The sequence below is a fragment of the Bufo bufo genome, chromosome 2 (assembly GCF_905171765.1).
Source record: "Bufo bufo chromosome 2, aBufBuf1.1, whole genome shotgun sequence".
Lineage (NCBI taxonomy): Eukaryota > Metazoa > Chordata > Amphibia > Anura > Bufonidae > Bufo > Bufo bufo.
In genome coordinates, this window is record NC_053390.1 from 346838843 (window position 1) to 346855911 (window position 17069).

The 17069-nt window shown below is 40.3% G+C and overlaps 1 protein-coding gene across 1 annotated transcript in view; it reads right to left on the reverse strand.

The window, feature by feature from the left end:
* LOC120991516 (cytochrome P450 1A1-like) overlaps positions 1–16274 on the reverse strand; it is a 44594-nt gene extending 28320 nt beyond the window's left edge. The window contains exons 1-3 of the mRNA XM_040420313.1: positions 16139–16274; positions 5704–6518; positions 973–1096 (exon numbers count right to left, since the gene is read on the reverse strand). Of these exons, the coding sequence (XP_040276247.1) occupies positions 973–1096; positions 5704–6518; positions 16139–16148 (949 nt within the window). The 5' untranslated portion in view covers positions 16149–16274. The remainder of the gene's footprint in view (positions 1–972; positions 1097–5703; positions 6519–16138) is intronic.
* Positions 16275–17069: the final 795 nt, after the last annotated feature.

Below are 17069 nucleotides of genomic sequence, written 5' to 3' on the forward strand. Positions count from 1 at the left end.
ACTCTGATGCTGAGATGTCCCAGATGAGATGCCCCACTCTTACATGGTTGCAGTGGTCACTTGCGGTACATGGACACTTCATCCCTGAAGACATATAAACAGTGGAAGGGATTTGAACCAGTGAGTATACAATATTTTGTTCTTTTAACAACTTTCCTGACTTTTTACAGTTTTTTAAGGGCTCATGCACACAAACGTATTTTCTTTCCGTGTCCTTTCCATTTTCTTTGTGGACCGTATGTGGAACCATTAACTTCAATGGGTCCGCAAAAAAAAACAGAAGTTACTCAGTGTGCATTCCGTTTTCGTATGTCTGTATTTCCTGCATGTCTGAATATTGTCCACATTATGGACAAGGAAAGTACTGTTTTATGAAGGGCAAGCTTTTCTGTTCCGCAAAATATGGAATTCACACGGATGTCATGCGTATTTTTTGCAGATCCGTTTTAAGACAACCACTTTAAGAATAACAAATAACAGTGATGAGCGGCAGGGGCAATATTCAAATTTGCGATATTTGGCGAATATTTGTCATATATTCACAAATTCGTCATCTCCGGTCATTATTTTCTTGATTGCGAATATCGGCAATCGGAGAAATCGCAATAGAAAATTAGCAATATGAAAATTTGCGATCAACACTACTCCTAAAGTCAAAGATATTGCAGCCTTCTCATTGGCCCACAAGCAAGAATCAGTGAGGGACCATGGGTACTGATGAAAAAAAATCTAGAATATTAGCAATTCTGAAGGTATAGCACTATATTCTAGATATTCGCGAATCCTGGAAGGGCCAATATTCGCGATAAAAATTAGCGATTAGAATATTTGGAAAACAACACTAACAAATAATAGCCTGGTGGTGTATTTAAGTTGAGGAACGTCTTTATAATGGAATAATATCAAGATGTGCTAAAAATGGAATAATGTACATTTCTAAAAGTTATGAAAAAAAAAAAACTGAGACTGTACCTGCACCAAAGATATCATTCACTGTAGATATAATCTGTTCATTGCTTAATTTGTAATTTTTATCATATTTATTTCTGTCATTGCACAATTTTATGAGGGCATCTGTTATGTCTCTGATGTTGTTCTACAAATGGTATAAAAATAAATAAAATAAATATAAAAAAACTTAAAAATGAAATATTTTTATAATATGGTGTATACTTCATATTAGCCGTGAAACAACAAATTATATGGTAAAATACAATATATATTAGACATGACCAACGCATAACTCCCCTCTAGAAAGAGACATGCAAACCAATCCTACTTCCAAAAGGAAGGATAACTAAGGGGGTCATTTATTAAGACCGGCGTTAAGACTGGTTCACAGGAAAAGGTCAGAAATTGATGGAAACTCCAATGAAATGGTTCGGGAACAGCATGGGGAGGATGTCTGGATGCATCTTGGACTCCCAGGTCCCTGCTTGGAACGATGTTGTCCGAGTAGTACGCCACTTTTATAGACTGACAATAATACGCACAAAACCGAAGATAAAATCGATTTTAGAGGAAACATTCTTTCCTGTATATTTATTTGTACATAAAGTGCAAGTGCTGCCAAAAATTACAAGGAAGAGGCACTCTGATACAACCTGTATGTCACATAAAGGAGGGTCTCATTCACATTGTGGTACAATTGTTCACGTAGTGGGACTCTTACACTCATAAAGCCTATGCACTTAGTGAAAGGGCTGCCAAAAATTACAAGGAACCTGCACTCCAATACACCCTCTATTACACATAAAGGAGGGTATCATGCACACTCTGGAAAAATTATGATTGATGGCCTGCTGGTGACCCTCTAAAACATTAGGAGCAAGGGCCTGCTGGTGACCCTCAAAAACATTAGGAACAAGGGCCTGATGGTGACCCTCAAAAACATTAGGGGCAAGGGCCTGCTGCTGATCTGACCATCTAAATAATTAGGGGTGAGGGTCTGCTTCTGATCTCACCATGGAAAAAATTATGGGCGAGGGTCTGCTGCTGAGCTGACTATCTAAAACATTAGGGGTGAGGGCCTGCTGCCGAACTGACCATCTAAAACATTATGGGCGAGGGCCTGCTGCTGAGCTGACCATCTAAAACAATAGGGGTGAGGGTCTGCTGCTGAGCTGACTCTCTAAAATATTAGCGGCTAGTGTCTGCTGCTGATCTGACCATCTAAAACATTCTGGGCGAGGGCCTGCTGCTGAGCTGACTCCCAAAAATATTAGGGACGAGTGCCTGCTGCTGAGCTGATCATCGAAAAAATTATGGTGGAGGGCCTGCTGCTGAGCTGATCATCGAAAAAATTTAAGAGTTTGGGCATCAGTGCACACGATCTCCTCATGTCCCTCTTCAAGTGGGCTTGGCAAGAGGGCTAAATCAAGGAATGGCGATGAAAAGAGCTCCTCTGAATATCAGAGTGTGGGATCACTTGTTTGCCAAGACTCTCTATGGTGGGAGGAAGGAGGATGAGGGTGAGGATTCTGTTGACCAGACTCTTGGCTACTGAGACTGAACTTTGTGGAAGAGAGGGTGGTGCTTAACTGACTGGAAGCATTATCTGCTGCAATCCAACCGACCACCTGGTAGCACTGGTGTGACTTTGAGAGTGATGTCCTGCAAACTGGGACATGAAGCTAGGTATCGTGGATGAGTGTGTTTCTTGTGCTCTGGCAGCAGGCACAGTTTCACTGCGCCCAGGGCCACGTCCACTTCCCCGTCCCTTACTGCTTGTCTTCTGCATATTAAATGGTATATATGATTGCAAGTATGTGACATGTACAGTAGCGCAGGTTTTGTAAGTGTATGCGCAAATAAATTGAATGTCACTGATATTTAGGATGTTCAAACGTTATACAGGAGATGTAGCGCAGGTAATAGAGATGGCCTTGCGATTCGCTCGGCAATTGTTTCGCAGAGAACTTTGCTCATTCGCGGTTCGCCGAACGGGCGAACATATGGCAATGTCTGCCGGCGCCATATTCTATTACATTGTGAAGAACTTTGACCCATGACACATCCATCAGGTGGTACAGGACAGCCAATTGAGACATTTCAGCACATGGACGTACCCCCTACCTTATAAATAAACTTGATCTGGACGTCATTTTACATTCAGTGTTTTGCCAGTGTAGGTAGAGGTTGCTGTGTGGAGCAGGGACAGACTATTAGGGACACCAAACGCTCGCTAATAGGGCCACAAAGGTCCTTTTAAGGACTGGTATAGGTGTGCTATCGATAGGTGTGACTAAGGCCTCATGCACACGACCGTATTTTGTTTCCGTGTCCGTTCCATTTTTTTTGTGTGGATATGATGCGGACCCATTCATTTCAATGGGTCCGCAAAAAATGTGGACAGCACATCGTGTGCTGTCCGCTTCAGTATGTCCGTTCCTCCGCAAACAAAATAGTGCATGTCTGATTTTTTTCTAATTTGTGGACAAGGATAGGCATTATTACAATGGAGCCGCAAAAAAAAAACTGATCCGCAAAAAAAACGGATGCCATATGGAACGTCATCCGTTTTTTTTTTTGCGGACCGCAAAACACATACGGTCAAGTGCATGTAGCCTTACTGAGGGGTGTAAAATACTTATAATATACTTTCTAACATAGAAAGTATATTATAGTGCATTTGTATTGTGCAGCAGTTGTGTGCGGTTCTGCTGCGATACTGCAACTATACAGATGGGCAAACGCCCTTGGAACAAATAATTTCTACTGGTGTGATATACCAGTTGCCCCCCAAAAAAAGTGATTGAAGCAGGGGTGTTATATACCAATAATATACTTTTTATATAGTGCATTTGGTTAGTGCAGCATTTGTTTGCGGTTTTGCTGCATTACCTCATCACTAATGTCACTGCCACCAGCAGTGAATAATTAGACTGAATGTCACTGATATTTATGATGCACAAGAGTTATATAGGAGATGTAGTGCAGGTAATGTCGCTGTCACCAGCAGCGAAAAAATTAGACTTAATGTCACTGATATTTAAAATGCGCAACCGTTTTACAGGAGATGTAGCGCAGGTAATGTAACTGTCCACAGCGGACACAGTCTACAGAAACAGTACGCTGGATGTCACAGATATTTTTACTATGCGCACACGTTAAACAGGAGATGCAGCATAGATAATGTTGCTGTCCGCAGCGCCTACGGAAAAAGTACACTGGATGTCACAGATATTTTTAGGCTGCGCACACGTTACACAGGAGATGTAGCAAAGATAATGTCGCTGTCTCCTGCGGCCAAACAATTGCAAGCTATTTAGCGCAGGTTGGGTCTCTAATCACATGCAATTTAGTGCAGGTTGCGCTAACAATATACTGTATATTACTGACAGACACAACAATAGTCCTTAAAAGGGCTTTTGGGTCTCTAACCATGCCTAACCCAAAAATAAAATTCAATTCCCACTATCTGTCCTTTCTACAGCACAGCTCTTTCTGACTAAGACTGGCTGAACCACGTGTCATCGTGTCAACATGGCTACGGCATTACAGTAAGTGGCAGTACTTACCTGCACGTTTATTGGCTGCGTGGCAGCCAACAAACGTGCGGGGAGGAGACTCGAGCATGCCGCTCGAGCACACGCGGTATTTGGCCGAGCAGCTATTTAGGGATATACAGTAGTTGCATATATGTTTTAATATGTTTGGCAATACCACTTCAAACAGCACTGTACATCAGTTAAAAGAAAAACAATACAGTAGTTTGGGTTTATTTTGAACAGTTATTTTTGTTATTATTGCCATGGCATTTTACTAATTTAGGCTAAAAATCATTTAAGCCATATTCTTATGAGTTTTAGTGTTTGAAAGTTTATGAGCTATCAGAAGTTCAGAGATAAATACTACACATCCAACAGTCAAGGCAGCTCTCTGACGGATTCAGAGTAAGGCCTCTTTCAAACGAACGTGTGCGCTCCGTGGCCGTATTGTGGACCGCATTTGCGGATCCACAATACACGGGCGCCGTTTCGTGGGCATTCCGCATCACGGATGCAGACCCATTCACTTGAATGAGTCCGCAAATCCGGAGATGCGGAATGGTGCGGAACGGAAGCACGGAACGGAACCCTACGGAGGTACTACGAAGTGCTTCCGTGGGGTTTCATCCCGTGCTTGTGTTCCGCAAAAAGATATAACATTTCCCATCTTTTTGCGGAACGGGCCGATGGCGGACTCATTAAAGTGAATGGGTCCGCAATCCGTTGCGGCTGCCCCATGGTTGGTGTTCGTGCATTGCGACACCGACCGTGGGACAGCCGCATGCGCATCGCAGACCCATTCACTTGAATGGGGTCCGTGATCTGTCCGTTCTGCAAAAAGAAAAAATATTTTTCCGTAATGGAAGCATGGAACAGAACACCACAGAAGCACTCCGTAGTGCTTCCGTCGGGTTCCGTTCCGTGCTTTCATTCCGTTCCGCACCACATCTCTGGATTTGCGGACCCATTCAAGTGAATGGGTCCACATCCGTGATGCGGAATGCACACAGCTGCTGACCCGTGTATTGCGGAACCGCCGTATGCGGCCTGCAGCACGGGCTTAGAGCCCTTACGTTTGTGTGAACAAGCCCTAAAACAGAAAGCAATAAATAAATGCCAAAAACAAGTAAAATTGAATTTAAAAAAATGCCCCCAAAAGCTGTTCATAGCCTTTAAGATATTAGTTTGACATATGTATTTGTTAGCTCCTTACCTCATCATGAGATCCATAATGCTCTTGCACAGAGTTAGCAATAAAATCATTAAAAGCCCGTATAAATTTTTTCAGCTCATTTAAACCTGATGATGGGAAAAACTTGAAAAGTGGAATGAAATCAGCCAGAAGTCCTGCCCCTGATATTTTTTGGACATCATTATTAATCTCAATGATGCGGAGAAACTCTTTGTCATGATGGTTATACCTCTTACCAAAGCACAGGGCACATACCACATTAGCAACGGTCAAAGTTATTAAAGGGGATGGGTTAAATCCTCTATGATCTTTTGACAGTTGTTGCATTGTATTAACTAAATCGGAAGCTTCTGCACAAACATATTCCTCAAGGCGACAGGAGCAGTTCAGGGAATTTACTTCTGACTTGGACAGGGTCCTCAAAGCGTTCTTCATAACCTTCTTATGAATTTTCCAAGTTTCACCATACTTTTCTGAAAATGTCATACTTTTTCCATCAGCCAGCAGTGAAAATGAATACATGTTGGGTCTGTTGGCAAAATTTTCTCCTTGTTTACCAAGAACTTTTTTTACTGTCTCAAAACCACTGACAACCACAACTGGCATCAAGCCTAATTTTATCAGGAAAATATCTCCATATGTTTTCCTCATTTCCGTAAGGGATATATGGACTTGGTTTCCAATTTGAAAAAAGTTTCCAAATACAGGCAGTGCCCATGGGCCTGGCATGGACATTCTCTTTTTTCTTTGCAATCCCAAAACAAGCAAAAGAGTGGAGGCAATTAGAAGAGCAGCCATTTGAAAAGAAAGCAGGTCACCCAGGAACTTATAGACAACTGTAAAGAAATGCAATCATAATATTAATATTATGCTATTTACGAAAAATAAAATATTGGCTGGGTTGGGGTTAAAATAATTGTTGTTTGATATCAGCTAAAAATAACAAATTGCTTAAAGGGGTTCTTCAGGACAGAAAACAAAATTAAAATGCTGAAAAACACATGTCTTTATAATGGCTCATTTTGTCTAGGGGGCAATCAGTGGAGGAGTTAAAATGGCTGCAGTCAGATTCCTGGGCAGGTCGGCTTGTGTGAGAATGAGGAGGACAAGCTTCTTGCTTGTGGCCAATGAGTAATTGGCCCACAAGCAACTTAAAGGGGTTGTCCAAGTTATATTTATTGATGACCTATCCTCAGGATAGGTCATCAATATCAGATCGGCTGGGTTCCGACACCCGGCCAATCAGCTGTTTGAAGAGAAGGCGCCAGCGGCGCCTCCTCTTCATTGTTTACCTGCTCGCCATTGCATTTGCAGCGGTGAGCAGGTGTAATTACACCCAAGCCGTCCTATTCATTTCAATGGTACGGATCGCCTCTATACACTTGTATATGTAATTACACCTGCTCACCGCTGCAGATGCAACAGCGAGCAGGTAAAGAATAAGCAAAGAGGTGACCCCCGCCGATCTGATATTAATGACCTATCATGAGGATAGGTCATCAATAAATATAACTTGGACAACCCCTTTAAGCAGGTAGAAATCATGACTTCAGATGAAAAAAAAATTACGAATATTCTAAAAACAAATATTTAGCACTATATTCAATATAGTGCTATATATTCGTATTTTAGAATATTTGTCATTTTTTTCCATCTGAAGTGAACACTGAATATTCTATAGTGCTATACATTCGTTTTTGACCCACACCTGTATTGATTGCGTAATATTCACATATTACGTGATGATTACCTTTGCGATTTTCGAGTAAAAAAAAAGAATGTAGAATATAACGAATATTCGAATTCGTGAATATTCGACGAATATTCTACAAAATATTTGCGAGATATCACGAATTTGAATATGACCCCTGCCGCTCATCACTAATCACAGCTGAGACAAGCACTTATCTGTCTGTCTGCCTCAGAAGAGAGCTGAAGTCACCTCACATCGAACACACAAGCTGACTTGTTTTCTAATGGACACTTTCCTCACATCAGCATGTGTCTGGTCCTCGTTCCTACACTTCAGCTTGTGAGTACGATCACACAGACACAGCTGAGCACTTATCTCTGCTGTCTTCTGCACATAATATGGTGTTTCACAGGGCTGATGCAGGCAGAGATCGAGATTACATAGGGCTCTTGCTCTGTGCTCTGAATTCTCACACAGGCTGTTATTAGGACGGATTCCATGTCCAGGAGCAGCCATTTTAACTCCTTCACTGATTGTCCCCTAGAAAAAATAAGTCATTATCAATAATTACAGGCATTTAGGAGTTTATATATAATAACAACATGTTTTTTCTGCATTTTCATTTTTACCTTTACCGGAGAACGTCTTTAAAGACTGGCTTTTTTTAGGCCTTTAGGACCAAGTTATTTTTTCTTTCATTTTTCATCAGTGAATTTCAAAAGCTTACTGTTAGGGTTGAGCGAACCCGAACTGTAAAGTTCGGGTTCGTACCGAACTTTACGGTGTTCGGCACCCGAACCCGAACATTTCAGTAAAAGTTTGGGTTCGGGTTCGGTGTTCGGGTAATAATAATATACCATCGGATCAGAGTTTTCTCCAATCCGATGGTATATTTTAACTTGAAGCGTCCCCATCACCATGGGAACGCCTCTATGTTAGAATATACCATCGGATTTGAATTAGATCGTGAAAACTCAGATCCGACAGTATATTCTAACACAGAGGCGTTCCCATAGTGATCATACGGGTGTATTACTGTAGTACAGCGGCGGCATGAAGTGCACGGCGTCATAGGAACCAATGACGCCGTACGCTCCTGCTGTCAGCAGGAATCCAGGCTGGGATACTACGGACTGTTCACGTGTGCATTCGGCCTGATTTGTAGTTTTTATTAGCAACCTTTTTGGCATAATATGATTTAATATCTTTTATTAACCCCTTAACTCAGAACAACGTACATGTATGGCAGGGGGATGCATTACCAGAACGGTGCGCGCCCGATCACTGCAGGGGTCCGGCAGTCCCTGGTAGCCAGGCCCCTGCTGTATCCGCCGCCGGCTGACCGCGACATAGAAGTGGTTTGCGGCAGGTGAACCAGCGCATTGTGGGGGGACTCGATGCGTGACAAGGCCGCCAGATGCCGTGCAGAGGCTGCCCAATGCCCTGCATGGCATCTGGACCTGCCTTCTACAGGTGCTCAGGAGATCCAGCCTCAGGCTGGGTCTCCTAGGCAACCTGTTTGTGTACTACTCACTGTAGTACACGAACAGGCAATGCATTACAATACAGATGTATTGTAATGCATTGCAGAGGGGATCAGACCCCAAAAGTTGAAGTCCCAGAGTGGGACAGAAATAAAGTTTAAAAAAAAAAAGTTAAAAAAAGTGTTTTGAATAAAAAAATAAAGTTTCAAGTAAAAAAAAAAAAAAAATGCCCCTTTCCCCTGATTTTCTAAAAAAAAATTGAAAATAAAAAGAAAAACCGCACATATTAGGTATCGCCGCGTCCGTAACAAGCGGCTCTATAAATATATCACATGATCCACCCTGTCCGATAGACACCATAAAAAATAAAATATACAAACTGTGTAAAAAAAAAAGCAATTTTTGTCAACTTACATCACTAAAAGTGCAACACCAAGCGATCAAAAAGTCATATGCACCCAAAATTTGTACCAATCAAACCGTCATCTCCTCCCGCAAAAAATGAGACCATACCTAAGATAATCGCCCAAAAACTGAAAAAACTATGGCTCTCAGACTATGGAGACACTAAAACATGATTTTTTTTTGTTTCAAAAATGAAATCATTGTGAAAAAAATACATAAACTTACATAAATAAAAAAAAAGTATACATATTAGGTGTCACTGCATCCGTAATAACCTGCTCTATAAAAATATCACATGACCTAACCCCTCAGGTGAATACCGTAATTTTTTTTTATAAAAACGGTGTAAAAAAGCAATTTTTTGTCCCCTTACATCAGAAAAAGTGTAATAGCAAGCGATCAAAAAGTCATATATACAGAATATATATATATATATATTTTTTTTTTCTTTCCTCTAGACACAGAGGATGTCCTTCATCACAGTCACAGTCCTGGGATTAAATAGATCAGGGGAAAGATATCTGTACTGACCTCTGATATATTTATACATAGTTATTACGTCTCCTCTCAGCCATCTTTCTTCTAAACGAAATAACCTTAATTTTGATAATCATTATTTATATAGTCGTCCACCCATTCCAGTTATTACTTTATTTGCCCACCTTTGAACTCACTTAAGCTCTGCAATGTCTTTCTTGTGCATGGGTGCAAAAATTGTCCACAATACTCCTTGTGTTGTCTGACCAGCATTTAGTGGTAGAACTATGTTCTCATCACGTACAGTGGAGGAAATAATTATTTGACCCCTCACTGATTTTGTAAGTTTGTCCAATGACAAAGAAATGAAAAGTCTCAGAACAGTATCATTTCAATGGTAGGTTTATTGTAACAGTGGCAGATAGCACATCAAAAGGAAAATCGAAAAAATAACTTTAAATAAAAGATAGCAACTGATTTGCATTTCATTGAGTGAAATAAGTATTTGAACCCTCTAACAAAAAAAGACTTAATACTTGGTGGAAAAACCCTTGTTTGCAAGCACAGAGGTCAAACGTTTCTTGTAATTGATGACCAAGTTTGCGCACATTTTAGGAGGAATGTTGGTCCACTCCTCTTTGCAGATCATCTCTAAATCCCTAAGGTTTCGAGGCTGTCTCTGTGCAACTCTGAGCTTGAGCTCCCTCCATAGGTTTTCGATTGGATTAAGGTCCGGAGACTGACTAGGCCACTCCATGACCTTAATGTGCTTCTTCTTGAGCCACTCCTTTGTTGCCTTTGCTGTATTTTTTGGGTCATTGTCGTGCTGGAACACCCATCCACGACCCATTTTCAGTTTCCTGGCAGAGGGAAGGAGGTTGTCGCTCAGGATTTCACGATACATGGCTCCGTCCATTTTCCCGTTTATGCGAATAGGTTGTCCTGTGCCCTTAGCAGAAAAACACCCCCAAAGCAAAATGTTTCCACCCCCATGCTTGACGGTGGGGACGGTGTTTTGGGGGTCATAGGCAGCATTTTTCTTCCTCCAAACACAGCGAGTTGAGTTAATGCCAAAGAGCTCTATTTTGGTCTCATCAGACCACAGCACCTTCTCCCAGTCACTCTCTGAATCATTCAGGTGTTCATTGGCAAACTTCAGACGGGCCTGCACATGTGCCTTCCTGAGCAGGGGGACCTTGCGAGCCCTGCAGGATTTTAATCCATTGCGGTGTAATGTGTTTCCAATGGTTTTCTTGGTGACTGTGGTCCCTGCTAATTTGAGGTCATTAACTAACTCCTCCCGTGTAGTTCTAGGATGCTTTTTCACCTTTCTCAGAACCATTGACACCCCACGAGGTGAGATCTTGCGTGGAGCCCCAGAGCGAGGTCGATTGATGGTCATTTTGTGCTCCTTCCATTTTCGAACAATCGCACCAACAGTTGTCACCTTCTCTCCCAGCTTCTTGCTAATGGTTTTGTAGCCCATTCCAGCCTTGTGCAGGTCTACAATTTTGTCTCTGACATCCTTGGACAGCTCTTTGGTCTTTCCCATGTTGGAGAGTTTGGAGTCTGCTTGATTGATTGATTCTGTGGACAGGTGTCTTTTATACAGGTGACTAGTTAAGACAGGTGTCCTTAATGAGGGTGACTAATTGAGTAGAAGTGTCTAACCACTCTGTGGGAGCCAGAACTCTTAATGGTTGGTAGGGGTTCAAATACTTATTTCACTCAATGAAATGCAAATCAGTTGCTATCTTTTATTTAAAGTTATTTTTTCGATTTTCCTTTTGATGTGCTATCTGCCACTGTTACAATAAACCTACCATTGAAATGATACTGTTCTGAGACTTTTCATTTCTTTGTCATTGGACAAACTTACAAAATCAGTGAGGGGTCAAATAATTATTTCCTCCACTGTATATAGATACCTCTTTTGATGCACTCCATGATCTTATTCTCGTCTCTTTTATTCCCATAAGGTATGTACATCTAAAGTTATGATTTCTCCCTGCTTAAGTTGCTTGTCAAAATGGGGGCAGTGCTTGGAAAAAAATTACGAATATTCTAAAAAACAAATATATAGCACTATATTCAATATAGTGCTATATATTCGTTTTTTTTGAGTATTCGTCTGATGAATAGTCTAAAAAACGAATATATAGCACTATATTGAATATATTAATTTTTTTGAATAATTGTCATTGACGAATATTCTAAAAAACAAATATCTTCGATATAGTGCTATATATTCGTTTTTTAGACTATTTGTTAGACGAATACTCTAAAAAAAGAATATATAGCACTATATTGAATATAGTGCTATATATTCGTTTTTTAGAATATTCGTTTTTTAGAATATTCGTCAGAGAAATATTCTAAAAAACAAATACCGGTATATAGCACTATATCGAATATATTTGTTTTTTAGAATATTTGTCATTGATTAATATTTAAAAAAATGAATATATAGCACTATATCGAATATGATAGTTTTTTAGCATATTCAACTTTTTTTTTTCAATCTGTACAGTTGTTCCACTTCGGCATACTCCTCCCTGACAAGCGTCCCTGTCACCATTGGAATGCCTGGGGGTTAGAATATTGAGATCGTGAAAACTCAGAGCCGATGGTATATTCTAACCCCCAGGCATTCCCATGGTGACGGGGACACTTGTCGGGGAGGATTATGCCGAAGTGGAACAACTGTACAGATTGAAATATAAAAGACAAATATTCTAAAAAACTAATATATTCTATATAGTGCTATGTATTAGTTTTTTTCGAATATTCGTCAATGACGAATATTCTAAAAAACAAATATATTCGATATAGTGCTATATATTTGTTTTTTTAAATATACGTCATGATTTCTCCCTGCTTAAATTGCTTGACAAGCAGGGAGGAATCAACTTCAGATGGAAAAAATTGATGTATTTTTTAAAAAACAAATATATAGCACTATATTTTATAGTGCTATATATTCCTTTTTGACCCACGCCTGTATTGATCGAGTAATATTCGCATATTACGCGATCATTACATTGCCGATTTTTTTTGTTAAAAAAAAATTACGACTATTCGAAAAACTAATATATAGCACTATATTCGAAATATTCGCGAATTCTCAAAGTTGCGATATTCGCGATAAATATTCGTAATTCGCTGCCCTTTGTCTCGCTGCCCTTTGTCTCGTGGCTAGGTAGAAAAAATCTTCTACAAACATATATTATGCCCAAGTTCCTGTATTTCCTCCAAATGCTTCCTATCTACTTACCCCAATCCTTCTTCACGCAAACTCACTCTCTATTCACAACCTTCCTATGGAAGAGCAAAAAACCCAGACTGGCATACGACAGACTGATCCGGGACCGCTCACAAGGTGGCTTCGGCCTCCCAGATTGTAAAACCTACTATAAGGCAGTGCAACTTAAAAGATGGCTACAACTATGCATTCCCCACTTTTGAATCTTAGGGTCAGACATAGAATTAGCTAGCCTCACTGATAAACAACTAGCAGGGCTCTGGGGCATAGAAGACAACTCCTTGTCATTAGAGGGTTTGTCCAAAGGTATACACTTGACCTTTAAATCCTTATCTAGGATCACTTCTAAACCCCCGAGACTCCTACCTTCTAATCTTAGCCACTTCTTAATCTACCCAAATGCTACTAACCTGCCATCATTCTGGAACGACCTTAAAGATCTAACTGTCACAGATCTATTATCCCGTACCACATCCTCGGAAGACAGCGATACGCTATAATCTCAACTTTTAAAACGGGCCAACTTCTTAGACCTAAAAACATTTAAAGACATGTGTTCAAAAATACACTCTAAATATGCAACAACGTCTGAGGATACATGGTTTGAGAAACTTGCACTTGGCCAATCACTTCCTAAGCATGCTATTTCCCTCTTATATAAAAGTTTGCAATCATTGCAGAAACAGAGCAAACCAGCATACATCTCACAATGGGAGAAAGATCTTGGACTCTCCTTTACAAAAGCAGAAATTGACCAAATGCACCTCAGATCACACGGGTTCTCTCGATGTGTAAGATTACAAGAACACTAAAACAAAACACTCATACGACCCGAGTAAACTGCACAGAATGGGGCTGAGTGAGATGAACACATGCTGGAGATGTTCCCAGGCAGAAGGCACTCTGGGTCACATATTTTGGTATTGTCCAAAAATTACCAACTTTTGGACCCAGATAGAAACGAAAATCAACCAAATATGTGGTTGCTCTCTTCGGCTCTTTCCTGTCTCAGTACTATTTTGGAAACCGTCTGAGGGATGGACCCCTAAAGTCTTCGACCTTATTACTTGGCTAGTCCAAGCCGCTAGATCCCTCATCCCGTTACATTGGCTGGATCCTAACCCCCCAACTTTGGCTCAATGGCAGACGAAAGTAGACCAGCTCTACCTGATGGAAGAGCTGAGCAGTTGGGCTAACAGATCTCACTCTAACTTCTCACGACTATGGAGACCTTGGAGCACCTACAAGGACTCTCTTGCTATAGGGCCTACATAGAGAAGTTACTCTCTACTGTGAAAGTTCTCTCTCATTATATAAACATAATAAAGCCTTTGACGTACTTTCTTTCTCACTTATAAACTAACTGACACTCAAAAATCCACTCACGCAATCGATAACTTTTTACCAATCACCCATTCTCTCTGCAGCACTACCCTTATTTTAGTATTTTTATGTTTATCTACACTTGTAAAATCTCTCATGTTCTTCTTTGTTGAACGTGATATATCAATAAAAATATATTTGATTAAAAAAAAAGAAATTACTATATGGGGCAGTGTGGGGAAAATTACTATATGGGGCAGTGTGGGGGAAAATTCTATATGTGGCAGTGTGGGGGCGTTTCTATTAGGGGACATTATTTTTGGAGACACTATACAGGCATTTTTACCTGGAGCACAATATAGGGTGTTATTATTACTGGGGGCACTCTAGGGGACATTATAATTGCTGTAGACACTATACGGACCTTTGGGGTAATTTATCAAACTGGTGTAAAGTAGAACTGGCTAAGTTACACATTGCAACAGATTCCACCTTTCATTTTTCACAGCTCCTTTGGAAAATTAAAGGTGGAATCTGATTGGTTTCTATGGGCAACTAAGCCAGTTCTACTTTACACAAGTTTGATAAATGACCCCAATTATGAGAAATCTAACGTGTCTGTGTAACAAACTCTGTAGAGATGAGATGCGGCTGAAAGAATTTGTCATGGCGGTCTGGGTCAAACGGAGGAGAAGAGGAAAGAGAAGATCTACATGACAGGAGAAGTCACTGGATGTAACAGGTATGTGATGTTGTATTCCCTTATATGTAGAGCTGGCTCACTACTGTGACCTGTGTCTCATCTTCTCCTCCAAGTATTTTTTTTATCATAATCATATGTATTTAAAATTTGGCAACTAAAATTTTTATTTGTCACCTGCAGTCCTATATAATAGCCCAGATAACAGTGCTAACTTTCTGTGTGCAGATAATGATATTCCATGCAGTCCTATGTAACACCCCACATAACACAATAGTTCACTGTGCTATGTGGGGTGTTACATAGGACTGCAGGTAACATCTATGGCATCTGTACTCAGAGAGTTATGAGATGGTGGGGGTCCGACTCCTGACACCCCCATTAATCAGCTGTTTGAGGAGACCGTGATGTCCCAGTGAGCGCCGCAGCCTCTTTGCTCCTCACTCAGATGGGACAGGGCTGCACTTAGACCATGTGAACGATGTCATATGGCCTAGGAAGAGACTGTGGCGCTTATGAAGCACTGCAGCCTCTTCATACAGAAAAAAAAAACTAAAGCTAAAATGAAAGGAAGGGGGGGGGGGGGGGTGAGTTAGGTAGAAAGCCCTGGGCCTATCATGCATTTAATCCGCCCCTGCTGGTGCCTCTTCATAAGTTCGGCGGATCCACCACCAGCATGCAGTGTTATTAAGATCGGCATCTAAAACAACCCATAGAATTTTTATATTTATTGGAATTTTATGTAGAATAACTTACTATTTATTCTAAGGTTATTACAGTATTTATTGATATTGACTATGTAAAAATACTACTGTAATTTATACTTTATTAACATATATCAATGAATACAAAGTTTCTATATTTTGTGTGTCATTTGTGATCTTGATTATAATTCTATTTTACAATCTGAGAAGTCCTGTTGTACTCAGACTTTGTTCTCATGTATCGCAAAATCATCAGTGCCTGGCGAACCCCATTGACTAAGCTAGTGTTGACTACAGAATCACACTACACGTGCTGTTCCCCCTCTTATTATGCGCAAGCAGCTTTGGGAAGTAGCGCAAAACTTTGAAAAAACATGGTTCTCAAAAGAGAAGTAATATTATTTTTACCTGATGCCATGGTAATGCAGTTTAATTTCTTAGCAAATCAGCAGACCTGTGAGCAGAAATGAAAGAAAATCTTTATGTCCTCAGTCGTTATTCAGCCTGACAAAGTTGTCTTGTTTCTACTGTTTCACTTTTTCCGCTAGCAATACATATTTGTATATCATGTTAAGACTTGTTGCGTGACAAAGTACTCATGCCCAGCCCATTCTTTGCAAGAGTTATCTTGTGCTTGCACCTTATGACTCTGACCTTTGACTCCTTCAAGCTTTCCGTACTGTGTGTGCAGCAAAGTCATACAGAACAACCGGTTACACCATGCACAGCTAAGCAACTTGAAATATTATTTATTTGCATTTCTGAAGTAGAACTTAAACTAACTTTTTGATAATAAAATTGGGTTGAAAAATAAAAAGGAATACATGTTCTAACTGGGAGATCAGGAAACTCCATTTTGTTTGCTTTTATTTATTTTATGCATTTATATAGAGCTGGCATGCTCTGCATTGCTTTACAGACATTATCATTACTTGCTGTTCCCAATGGGGCTCACAATCTAAGGTCCCTATCAGTATGTCTTTGTTGTGTGGGAGGAAACCGGGGTACCTGGAGGAAACCGATGCAAACACAGGGAGAACATACAAACTTCATGCAGATGGTGACCTTGCGCTTCAAGGCATCACTGCTAACCACAATGTATATGCTATAAAATGTATTTTGTACTAAATAACCACTTTTTTTTGCAGACATTTTTAAATGAAAATGTTAAATTAATCCAACTAACAGATTATAATTTTAAATTTTTTATTTTAAAGTTATACTAAAAAAATTACACTTAGTGCCACTATGGCAAAGGCTGCAGTTAGGAAAACACTTAGCAGACAGCCTGATCAGATGGCCCTGTTTACTTTCTAGATCCCCAAAACTGACTGCAGTC